The 13331-nt window shown below is 43.0% G+C and overlaps 1 protein-coding gene across 1 annotated transcript in view; it reads left to right on the top strand.

Annotated features, from left to right (window-relative positions):
• The window catches only part of il34 (interleukin 34), a 68947-nt gene that overhangs the window by 10313 nt on the left and 45303 nt on the right, over positions 1–13331 (top strand). Inside the window, exon 2 of the mRNA XM_072547646.1 lies at positions 1776–1892. Within this exon, the coding sequence (XP_072403747.1) occupies positions 1865–1892 (28 nt within the window). The 5' untranslated portion in view covers positions 1776–1864. The remainder of the gene's footprint in view (positions 1–1775; positions 1893–13331) is intronic.

Genomic DNA, 13331 nt, shown 5'->3' on the forward strand with positions numbered 1-13331 from the left:
CCCAATCAGTAAACTCTTCATCTGGCATTTTTATTCAAAGCCTTGTTCAGATCCCTGGTTATTCAATTCACCCAGGATAATCTCAGCCTAGTTTTAAATGGACCAAGAGCTTCCTCTCTTCACAGGTATTGGACCCCATGAATTGAAACCCCCATCTCCTACACAGTTCATTGAACCACATAATGAAATCTCTGATTTGTCTGGTGCTATTTGCATATGATTTATAGTTGTCATAGATGCTTTCACACAGTAGGTATTCTATTTGGCCCATTGAGTCCACACAGACCCTCTTGAAGAGCATCCCACTCAGACCCATCCTGCTATCCTATCCCTGTAACCCTGCATTTCTTATGGCTAATCTACCTAGCCTGCACATTCTTGGATACTATGAGCAATTTAGCATGGCCTACTCACCTAATTTGCAAATCTTTGAACTGTAGGAGAAAATCGGATTCACCTGGGGAGACAAGGGGAGAATATGCAAACTCCACACAGTGACCCGAGGCTGGAAACAAACCCGAGTGCCAGCGTGAACCATGAAGCCACTGTACCGCCCCAGATACTTTTGTGGTTCTGATTTTTAACTTGGGCTTTATCTACTCAAATAGAACAGAATTTCATTTCTCAGTCTAGCTATGGACCATGGCAACTGAATATCCTCCTCCAACTGCAAAATCTTCTCCAGGAGTGAGATGTTCTTAGCCATGGGTAGTCTTTGTCTGGCTGCACAGTACTGACTATACTGTTCCTGAACAGCCCCATTTTCCCTTTCACTCCTCCTATTGTATGGCCTCTTATAAAAGGATGCCATTGTCAGTTTGCTTATTCAGTGGCAGGAAGGTCCTTTGTAACAGTGGATGTGGGCAAAGGCTGATCCTCCTCCAGCATGGAACCTGGGAACCACTCTGACCCTCAATCACACCATCCTGATCATGAGGCAGACTTGTACCATCTCAACCTGGGCAGTATTATTGCCTCCAGGATCAGTGTGACTAGGTAACTCCCCCTTTTTTTCCTGATGGCCCACAATGCTCACCTCCAACTGAACAACTGAGTCCATGACATTGAGTTTAGATGTTTGTCCAGGATTGGAATAGCTTCCACAGGCTACTGTATGCTGCGTTTGCTGCAGACCAGTCAGATAACTTGGCATAATTAATTATTCTATATATTTAACTACTCAGGAAACTGTACAGGGAGCATTCCCCTTTATCTAATCCTTTCGCAGGAGCTTTATTCTGTGTCTAATCCTGTGCAATTTAAACAAGTACAGAATGCTTTACTCTCTACCTAACCTCCTGTTGTACCTTTTCCTTGAAGAGTTTAATGGGGGACAGTATTGAGGGACCTTTACTTTCTGCTAAAAGAATAGAGAGAGCTTTATTTACAAATTAAAAGGGCAGAGGGAACTTGATTCTGTATCTATCACTGTGCAGCTGCTCTGGGAGGTTTACTCCTGAAGAGGGGCTTATGTCCAAAACATCGACTCTCCTGCTCCTCAGATGCTGCCTGACCAGCTGTGCTTTTCCAGCACCACACTCTTTGACTCTGATCTCCAGCATCTGCAGGCCTCCCCTTCTCCATATATAACCTGCCGGTACTTACATTAGGAGTGTGGGACAGTGCATTGCTTTACTATATCTAACTTGTGCTGTATTTACCTTGGCATTCTGAGGTGAATTAGTTTTTCCATTCTCCAGCTCTAATATCCAACTGTGTTATCAGTGGAAACAATGTGAATTGAGTCTGACCTCACTGTTTTTGTCTCTGTGCAGATGGAGAAGGTTGGAATGAATGATTGTCATCACCTCATTCAATGTCATAACAAACCCAGCCATTGGGAGCTGCACTTACAACACCAAAAATGCTGAGGCACTCCAATAGAGTTATCTGTGAGTAGATATGTTTTAATTCCCATGAGCAAATGGTTTTGACTCAACTTTTAGTAACAAATTGTGAAGATTGTGACCTTAACCAGCACAAGCATTGCGTGCTTACTTTTAAATGCCTTCATAGCTCCCTGTCTGTGATCTCATCCACCAAGCCTGCGATGCTTTGAGATGTGTTCTCTTAATTTTGGTCTCCTAAGCATGCACAGTTTTAATTGCTGCACTGTTGGCTTTCATGTCTTCTATTGCCTACAGCCTAAGCTCTGGAATCCATTCCCTAAACCTCTGCCTCTTTTGTCTGTTGACTATTGCCACCAGCACCTTTCCAAGTACATTTTTTTTCTCCAGGGCGTGTTTAGTCTACTGTATATGAAGATGGCCACCTTTTAGTCTAACTAGATGTGTATCTTATAGTAAACAACAGATGGTTTATTGCATTTCTGCAACTATTTAAATGTTACAATGTACAGTATGCATTGTTACAGAGACTGTCAGGAAGAGCTAGGCTTAGGTCTGACTGTTTCAAGATCTTTAGTTACCCTCCCATCTGTCCTCGTGGCATTATTACAATGGTGGGGCTTACAGCACACCATCAGTATTAATGCTTTCAGACGCACATACAACACCCTCCATGTGGAGCTCCTTAAATTCAGTCTTCCCGATTAAACAAGAAAACCAAAAGAACTGCAGATGCTGGAAATCTGAAACAAAAGTGGAAATTGCTGGAAAATCTTAGCAGGTCTGGAAACATCTGTGGAGAGAAATCAGTCTTAACGTTTCGGGTCTAGTGGCCCTTTGTGATCAAACCCTTTGTTCATCTGACCTAATGTCTCCTTTTAAACCTTGGCAGATTTTGTCTGATAATGTTCTTACCTAACTGCATTAAGGTGCTATATAAATGCAAGCTGTTGGTGTTATAAGCTGTTATTTTGCTATACAGACATATATTAATACACATTCAAAATAACTCTACTGGGGAAGGGTGGAGAGTTATCACCTAAGGTGTGCATTAAGGTTGGTGTTCATTACTGGGTGTTCCAAACCCAAGACCACTTCCATTGAGAAGGACAAGGGCAGCAGGTACGTCACCATCTGCAAGTTTGCCTCCAAGACACTGACCATCCTGACTTGGACACATATCGTTGTTCCTTCACTGTCACTGGGTCACAATCCCAGAATTTCCTCCCTAATGATATTATGGGTTTACCTACATCACCACCTGGACTGCAGCAGTTCAAAAGGCAGCTCACCACCATCTTAAGGGGAACTAGGGATGGGCAATAAATGCTGGCCCAGCCAGTGACGTCCACATCCCAGGAATGAGTTGTGTCACCTAAATATACTTCTGATGAAGTACAAGTTCGAAACTCACTTTATGCTGACTTCGGTTTCCCGATTCCAAATTTAAAAAACTTAGCCATGGTCTTTCTGCTCTGATCAGGTAACAAAGTACTGCAATGGAGAACCTAGGTGGCCCCCTTCCTTGTGGCCCTGGTTCTCTGTTTGGGGTCCTTCTCCTTATGGCCAACTGCTGCAGAAACATTAGCAGCAACTTCTTTCCAATCTGAGTTAAGAGGAACAAGTTTTCTTTAGCTCTACACTAGCCAGAAATACATGCTTGTCGTACATGCTGCTGTGCTGCCCTGCTGGGATGGAGGCATTTAGCTAGCAGTGCTGGTCACAGCACTGGTCACCGCAGTGCTGCAATCATTTAAATAAGACGTCAAGTCTGATGCTGATCGTGAAAACAAGCATTTTATTTTTCATCCTTTTTGCAATTCTTTGTAATTATTTGGCGATGATGTCAAGGCTCAAACTCAATAAAGGGGAATCAGAATGTTTCTCAATCAGATGAACGCCTAATTTGATTTTGGAGTGCAGGAGAAGATTTAATTAAGGCTTTTCTTTTTTTTAAAAAAAAAATCTCTCAATCCATAGCTTTGAGACTTCTCACAACTCAGCTGTGAGGAGCTGGATTTGAAACTCCGTTCCAGCTCTTCAGCTGTGCTACCCCAGACGATCTGGAATTTTCATCCTGTGCAAGGAGACTTTTCTGATAAAAATCATGCCGTGTGTTTCAATTGCTGAGGGAGTTCACTGCATTTCAGCACCGTCATCAGAATGAGAAACCACAGCAAGCCGTTTAGAATTGATGCTGTGTTTGAAAACCAACTCAAGGACACCACTGGAGCAGCCTCCAGCACACAGGGGGACAACCAGTGTTGGGCTGCACTCTGAAAATAAGTGCCACATTGTCAGACTGCAAACACTGAGCCAAGCAGTTGTCTTCATCCAAGAAAGAGTTTTTTTTTCAAATAAAGAAGGCTGCCTGCAAGAATAGTGAAGACTTGGCTTCTTTCCATTAATTATCAGCCAAATAGTTAGAAGTTTAAGTTTACACAATGTCCTGGCACAGACATGATGGGGGTGAATGACCTGCAGCTGCAGTTATGATTTTATGACTTTCCAAGATTGATTTCCCTCCGAGAGCTTTGTCCTCACCCTTTCCAATACTAGTATGTTTCTTATGAAAGCTGATCACGCATTAACCATGGGTTATGGGTTACTTCAGAGTCTAGATTAGAGTGGTGCTGGAAAAGCACAGCAGGTCAGGCAGCATCCGAGGAGCAGGAAAATTGGCCGATGTTTTGGGCAAAAGCCCTTCATCAGCCCTAAGATGCTGCCTGACCTGCTGTGCTTTTCTAGCATTACTCTAATCTAGACTCTGATCTCCAGCATCTGCAGTGCTATAGGATACTTCAGCATTGTCTGACATGTTTTGTTTGCAGAATGTATGTATGGTAATAATTGGGATAATGAAAAGAGCTCCCAGGTTCAGGCTTGTAAAGGGGAAATGTGGAACAGTTGTCTGAAGAGTGACAACTAGCTTGAGCAAACCGCTCAGCAGGTTAATTGAGCCATTCACAAACTCGTGGAGCAGAAGCTGGCAGGACTGGATAGCTCGAAAGATTGGATTGGGTAAGTGGAAGGAGCCAATGTGAAATGTTCAGTTAGTTTTCTTGGCTGAGACTTTTAAAGGGCTGGAAGTTGGTGGGCATGCAACTTGGTATCAGCCTCTGTGCTGTGGAAGGATTCAAAAACGGAGCCAGAACACACAAAGTGGGTCACTTAAGCTATTCAAGAGCAAAATTACCACTTTTCAAACAGAATCCAGCAATGCAGAACAATCTGTCTGGCAGGTTGCAGATGGTCTCTGACAACTGAATGGCTTATGAGTCTCTCGCAACGGCTGCGGGTTACCCTGGCTTGCCTGCATGTGTCAACACTTTACATATAAAGTGAAAGAAAAGGACAAATAGTATTGTGCAACAATCCTGTTACATGACAGACTTCATTTTTTGAATCCTTCCACAGTGCCAGATCACCACCTTGATCTTGAGCGACTGCTAGTAAAGGCAACTTGGGATTTAACTTGCTAGGGGAAAGTGAGGACTGCAGATGCTGGAGATCAGAGTTGAACATGTGTTGCTGGAAAAGCGCAGCAGGTCAGGCAGCATCCAAGGAACAGGATAATCGACGTTTTTGGCATCAGCCCTTCTTCAGGACTTGCTATCCAATGCTTCCTAGTGGGCAGCTAGTTGTGGTCAATTATTTTCAATTAATGAACCCCAATAAGATCTGGTTCCTGCATCAATTGCAATTCCCATCTGGCAATATGGGCAGCTTGTGTTAGTGGGGACCATGTCATGTCAACATGTGGGATTATAATATGTAACAAGCCCCCATCTCTGGTTCCTGCTCCAAGTGTACAATGGGATCTCGATCAGATGGGCCAATGGGCTGAGGGGTGGCAGATGGAGTTTAATTTAGATAAATGCGAGGTGCTGTATTTTGGGAAAGCAAATCTTAGCAGGACTTATATACTTAATGGTAAGGTCCTAGGGAGTGTTGCTGAACAAAGAGACCTTGGAGTGCAGGTTCATAGCTCCTTGAAAGTGGAGTCGCAGGTAGATAGGATAGTGAAGAAGGCATTTAGTGTGTTTTCCTTTTATTGGTTGGAGTATTGAGTACAGGAGTTGGGAGGTCATGTTGCGACTGTACAGGACATTGGTTAGGCCACTTTTAGAATATTCTTATTGGAAGGATGTTTGAAACTTGGAAGGTTCAGAAAAGATTTACAAGGATGTTACCAGGGCTGGAGGATTTGAGCTATAGGGAGAGGTTGAATAGGCTGGGGCTGTTTTCCCTGGAGCATCAGGCTGAGGGGTGACCTTTTATAGAGGTATATAAAATCATGAGGTGCATGGATAGGATAAATAGAGAAAGTATTTTCCCTGGGGTAGGGGGGTCAAGAACTTGAGGGCATAGGTTTAGGATGGCAGGGGAAAGTTTGTAAAAGAGACCGAAAGGGGCAACATTTTCAGAGTGCTACATGTATGGAATGAGCTACCAGAGGAAGTGGTGGAGGCTAGTACAATTGCAACATTTTAAAAGGCATTTGGATGGGTATATGAATAGGAAAGGTTTGGAAGGATATTGGTCAGGTGCTGGCAGGTGGGACTAAATTGGTTGGGACATCTAGTTGACAAGGACAAGTTGGACTGCAGGGTCTGTTTCCGTGCTGTACATCTCTATGATTCTAAGTGAAAATGTGACTCCTTACGTTGGTTAAATATTTGCAACAGTGACCATCAGGACATTCTATTGCGATAAATGTCACACCATAGTGCCAATTTTCCTTGACCATCCTTCCAGAAAATGGACATAATGTGGGGAAGTTGTAAATGGTTTAAAATTCATTGCTTCCTTCATTTTTTAATGACATTGGTGCATCTCTGAAGAAACAAGCAATATCTGCACCCTGAGATGTTGGGGTTGTTCTTTTGAGGAGAGATTGAGGGGACTGTTACTTTAGTAGACTTTTTAGAAGAATGAGAGTTGAAACATGCAGTATCTTTCGAGGGGCTCAGGGTGGATGCACAAAGGATGTTATCCCTTTGCAAAGCAAAAGCTTTGCAATTCCAACCCCCCCCCCCCCCCACCCCAGAGGGCTGTGAAGGCTCAGTCAGAGTATGTTTAAGGCCATCTTGACTAGGTTTCTAGCTACGAAGTGAGAATAATGCAGGAAAATGGCTTTAAAGTAGAAGATCAGCCATAATCTAGTTGAATGGTACAGTAGGTCTGATGGGCTGAATGGCCCATTCCAGTTCCTATTTCCTATACTGTTATCTTCAGGCAAACACTCATATTGCAGTTACAGGATCTTATCCTTACAAAACAAAAATGGGAAGTTCTAATTGAGGGATGGACCCAGGAGCTGTCAAGCATCTGAGCCATTCCACTGGACACCTGATAAACATGTGGAAGTCCATTTGGGAATAGCCTAACAAATCCAATCACTGGAATCTCATAGGTAACTCCCACATTCCACAGCTCAGTCCTGGAACTGCGGATGGACTCACTATGGAGCATCTATGAGGCTGGGAATGTCATGGATAGCACATTTAGTGAGCTGATCTAGTGTTGATCCATACTCTGCTCATGATCAGGATGGATACTCTGAAGCTGCAGGTTTTTTGAAATATTAATCCCAAAATCACATCTGCCTGTTCCACAGGTTCAAGGCAGTTTTGAGGATTAAAGAGAAAATATTCCTTCTCCATGAAGAATTTTTTATTTTTCAAATTCCCATGATATGGCGTGTAGCTGATAAGGGGGAGGGTGGGTCAAAATTTTACTGGCCTCTAAGTTGTGGGTTAGAAGCTAGGAGCTGGAGGTTGGGTGGGTGGGTTGGGGGGGGGGGGGGGGGGGGGGGGGTGGGGCTGGGAAAGAGGTAAAATCCTAGGCAGCCATGGCAGAGACGTCGCAAAAGCAAGGCAAAAATCAAAATCAGAAATTATGTTCAGTTGTGAAAACAAGATTCCTGCAGAATTATCCTTCTACCACGTGATATGTCTAAACTGTCAATGAATGCTTAATTGGTAATATTTATGTTATCACAATAAGTTGTTTGTTTTTCCTCAATGACTGACTGTTTGTTTATTAGCCTAGTATCAAGAGGTGTGAAGTGCTTAACTTCTATTATTGACACTTCAGTCATTTTGTCTGACACATTTACACAGTTGCAGCAACTTAATTTTTATTCTAAACAATAATGAATGGATGTTCTTTTTCTCAGGTGTTGCATTATTACTATAAAAGTGAAGTCACCATGGTCTTACCAGACTCTCATCAGCAGAGAGAGAGAGATGATCGATTGGTGGTTTAACGTGAGGGTCAGCAGATCTCAGGTGAAGGGAGAGACTTGAAAGGAGAGTCCTTCACAGTAGTTTTAACTGGTGTAGGAATTAAACCAACATTGTTGACATCACTCTACATTGCTAACCAATCTCCTAGCGGGTTATTGGTTCTGTTCATAAGACATACTGGGTGAAAGAGCATGGAATATCAGAGCTGACATGGTTCCTGACTTCTGAGGTCCACAAACCACGGCTCGTGGAGGAGTTGGCCCAACTCCATGAAAATTATGGAGTGCCAGGAGATGTGGAGAGTTAGAGTGCAGGCTCACTAACTGCACCCTTATACTGCGCTAACAAAAATTTAGAGAAGATTGAATGTGAATAGGGACAGGAACCCTGGAACATGATGACTATATACAGGTGGTGTGTTCAGCTGTGACTCCTGATTTTGCTGCATGAAGCACTTGGAAATGTGGATGGGCTCACTATGGAGTCATCCATGAGGTTGGGAATGTTGTGGATAGCATGTTTAGTGAGCTGGTGACACCACCAGTAAGGGCTTCAGAGTTGGGTGGCCACCAGGAGGATGAGTAAACGTAGACAGGTAGTGCAGGCCATTCCTGTCAAAAAGAGGTATACTGTTTTTAATGGTATTGAAGAGGGGTTGGTCTCTGAGGGGGGGGAGGTGGGAAACCAGCAGCAGCCAGATCAGTGGCACTGTTGTGCAGCAGGTTTGGTCGAAGTGTAAGTGAGCAGTGGTGATAGGGCATTCTACTGTCAGGAACACCAGGTAGCATTTCTGTGGCTGCAAGTGAGACACAGGATAGCGTGCTGCCTCCTTGGTGCCAGGGTCAAGGATGTCTCTGAGCAGGCGTGGGATATTCTGAAAGAGGTGGGTGAGCAACCAAGGGTTGTGGGCCACTTTGGTACCAATGAAAAGGAGAAAGAAAGATGAGGTCTTGCAAAGGGAATTCAGTTATGTAAGAAATTAAATGAAAAACAGGACCTCCTAGGGTTGTAATCTCAGGGTTACTCCCTGTATCCAGTGAGGCTAGGACTAGAAAGATAATACAGTTAAATATGTGGCTAAAGAGCTAGTATAGGAAGGAGAGCTTCAGACATTGTGGATCATTAGTATGTCATCCAGAGCAGGTGGGACATAAACAAGAAAGACAGTTTGCAATTAAACTGGAGTGGCACAATATCCTGGCAGAGAGGTTTGATTGTGCCACTGAGGAGAGTTTAAGCTTGTATGGCAAGGGGACAGGCACCAGAGCACTAGGTCAGGAAGTGAAATGACTGAGAGGGAGTCTGAGACTAAGATCATAAAGACTAAGAGGAAGAATAGACAGTGAAAGCTTACTAAGGAAGGTGAGATTGACAGTCTGAAGTGCACATGACAGGTAGGGCAGATGGACTTAGAGCTTGGCTTAATATATATAACTATGATGTTGTACCTATCATAGAGACTTGATTGAGGGAGGACAAGACTGGCACCATAACATTCCAGGATTTGGATGTTTCAGGTGAGGGAGAGAGGATGTGAAATATTAGATTACTTAGTGTGGAAACAGGCCCTTCGGCCCAATAAGTCCACACCGACCTGCCGAAGCACACCCACCCAGACCCATTCCCCTACATTTACGCCTGCACCTAACACTACAGGCAATTTAACATGGCCAATTCACCTAACCTGCACGTTTTTTTGGACTGTGGGAGGAAACTGTGCAAACTCCACACAAGATGGTCACCCAAGGCTAGAATCGAACCTGGGTCCCCAGTGCTGCAAGGCAGCAGTGCTAACCACTTAGCCACAGGGTTGCCCCAAAGGGGTTGTGTTAGTGATCAGGGATATGAGGTGGAAGTTTATTATGTGTGTCCACAACACTTTTTTTTTTTGAAGCAATATGTAAATAATTCAACCAGGAAGGAGGCCATACTAGCCCTGGTATTGGGGAATGAGCTCAGCTTGGTGATCAAAGTTTAATGGAGGAATAGTGACCATAATTGTGTAAGTTTTAAGTTACTTATGGATAAAGGCAAGAGTAGTCCTCAGATGAAAGTACTGAACTGGGGGAAGGCTAACTACCACAATGTTAGGCAGGCACTGAGGAATGTAGACTGGAGACAGCTGTTTGTAAATCCACATCTGGCATGTGGGAATCTTCCACAGGTCAGTTGTTTAGAGTTTAAGATCAGCATCTTTCTTTGAAAATGAAAGATAAGAATAGCAAGGTTTGGGAACCATGGATGACAAGAGAAATTGACAGCTTAGTAAAAAAGAGAAAGGAGACATACTTAGGAAACTGAAGACAGACAGAGCCCTCAAAAATACAAAGATAGCAGAAAAAACTCAAACAAGGAATTAGGGGAGCTAAAATGGGAATTTATGCATGGAACCAGAGGATGTGGGGAAGGTCCTAATGAATACTTTACATTATAGAATCCCTACAATACAGTTTGAGGCAATTCAGCCCATCTAGTCTGCACCAACCCTATGCAGAGCATCCCATCCTATCCCCATAACCCATATTTAGCCATCTAGCCTGCACATCTCTGAATACTACGTGGCAATTTAGCATGACCAATCCACCTAACCTGCATATCCCAGAACTGTGGGAGGAAACTGGAGCACCGAAGGAAATCCACATAAGACATGAGGAGAACAAGCAAACTTCCAACAGACAGTCATCTAAGACTGAAATCGAATCCAGGTCCCTGGTGCTGTGAAGCAGAAGTGCTAATCACTGAGTTACTGGACATCAAAACATGTATTCACAATGGAGAGGGACATGGTGGATGATGAGTCTCAGGATTGATATGTTGATATTCTGGGGCATATCAACATAAAAAGCATGTTTCAAAGCATGAAGGTAGACAAGTCCCCAGAACCTGATAGGATCCATCCCAGGATTATGATTGAGGCATGTGAGGAAATTCCTGGGGCCTTGTGTGAAATCTTTGTATCCTCTTTAGTCAATGGAGAGGTCCCAGAGAACTAGAGAATAGCTGATGTTCTTTTTGTTTAATAAAGGCAACAGGGAAAATGCAGGAAATTCCATCAATGAGTCTTCTATCAGTAGTAGGGAAATTATTGAAGAAGAATCTTTAGGGATAGGATTTACTCACATTTGGAAAAATATGGACTTATTAGCAATAGGCAGCATGGCTTTCTGTGATGAAGATTGTGTCTCAAACTTGATTGAATTTTTTTTAAAGAAATGACAAATATGATTTGTGGATAAGGTGATAAATGTGCATTTGTACTTTTAGCAGGGCCTTTGACAAGGTCCCTCATGGTAGGCTGATACAGACAATTAAGTCACATGGAATCTGAGTGAGCTGTTAAGGTGAATACAAAAGTGGCTTAATGTAGAAGACAGAAGCATTGGAAAGGAGATCTGAAGGCAGTGGTATTCTGCAGAAATTAGTGCAGGGACCCCTGTTTGTAATATATTAAAGTTTAGTGGTGAATGCAGGTGACATGGTTAGTAATTTTGTGGACAACACAAAAACTAGGGCAGCTGCAGATAGTGAGGAAGATTGTCAGAGGATAAAGCAGGATATAGATAGGCAGGAGATCTGCAAGGAGAAATGGCAGGTGGAGTTTAATCTGGACAACTGCGATGTGATGCATTTTGGAAGGTCTAATAGAAGAAGGAAATATACAGTATATAGCAGAACCCTTAGAAGTATCAACTTGCAGAGGGATCAAGCCATACATGTCCACACTTCCTTGAAGTATTGCAACACAAGTAGAAAAGGTGGTCAAGAAGGCATCTAGCATGCTTGCCTTCATTGGTCCAGGTGTAGAATATAAAAATTGGCAAGTCTATATTGCAGCTATATGGACCCTAGTTAGGCCGTATCTCATCACATTACCAGAAGGATGAGGAGGCTTTGGAGAGGACACAAACAGTTTACCAGGACGTTACCTGGTTTGGAGGGCATTAACTATGATGAGAGATTGGACAAACTTAGTTTGTTTCCACTTGAACATCAAAGAATGAGGGGTAACCTGACAGAAGTTTACAAAGTTTTATAAGTAGCATGGAGAGAATGGATAGTTAGTCTTTTTCTCAGAGTAGAAATGTCAATTATTAAGGCAAATAGTTTAAGATAGACCTTGCTAATTGGATACAAAATTGGCTTGCTGGTAGGAGACTGGGTGGTGGTGGATGGTTGTTTTTCAAACTGGAGGCCTGTAACTAGTAATGTTTCAAAGGGGGATTGGTGTTAGGTCCACTGTTATTTGTCATTTAATATTATATATTTTTATAGGAAGCATGGTTAATCAGTTTGCAGATGACACCAAAAGTTGGTGATTATAGTAGACAGTGAAGAAGGCTTTCTTAGATTACAAAAGGATCTTGATCAATTGGGCCAATGGGCCGAGGAGTGGCAGATGGAGCTTAATTTAATGTTCATTTTAGCTCATAAGGGCAGGACTTACACAGTTAATGATAGGGCCCTGGGGAGTATTGTCAAATAGAGACCTAAAGGTTCAGGTACATAGTTCCTGGAAAATGGCATCACAGGTAGACAGGGTGGTAAAGAAGGCACTTGACACGCTTGTCTTCATTGCTCAGACCATTGAGTATAGGAGTTGGAATGTCATGTTGTGGTTGTACAGGACGTTGGTGAGTGCGGCTTTTGGGTACAGTGTGTAGTTCTGGTTACCCTGCTTTAGGAAGGATTTTACTAAATTGGAGAAGTTGCAGAAAAGATTTACCAGGGCTGGAGGGTTTGAGTTATAAGAGGCTGGAACTCTGTTAACTGGAGTGTGTGAGGTTGAAGGGTGACCCTATGGAGATTTATAAATCATGAGGGCATAGATAAAGTGAATAGCAAAAGTCTTTCCTCCAGAATAGGGGAGTTTAAAATTAGAGAGCATGATTTTAAGGTGACAGGAGAAAGATTTAAAAGGTACTTGAGGGGCAACACTTTCTCACACAGGGTGGAATGAACTGCCAGAGGGAGTGGTAGATGCAGTACAGTTACAATGTTTAAAAGACATTTAAACGGGTTCTCAAATAGGAAAGGTTTTACGGGATATGGGCCAAATGCAGGAAAATAGACTAGTTTAGTTTGGGAAATTTGGTCAGCATGGACCAGTTAGACCGAAGGGTCTGTTTCCGTGCTGTATGACTGAGATGTGAGAAGTTTTTACAGAGGGTGGCGAGTGCTTGGAATGCACTGCAAGAGGAGGTAACACCAACATTTAATAGATTCATGAGTAGGC

Source organism: Chiloscyllium punctatum, chromosome 26 (genome assembly GCF_047496795.1).
Source record: "Chiloscyllium punctatum isolate Juve2018m chromosome 26, sChiPun1.3, whole genome shotgun sequence".
NCBI classification, from domain to species: domain Eukaryota; kingdom Metazoa; phylum Chordata; class Chondrichthyes; order Orectolobiformes; family Hemiscylliidae; genus Chiloscyllium; species Chiloscyllium punctatum.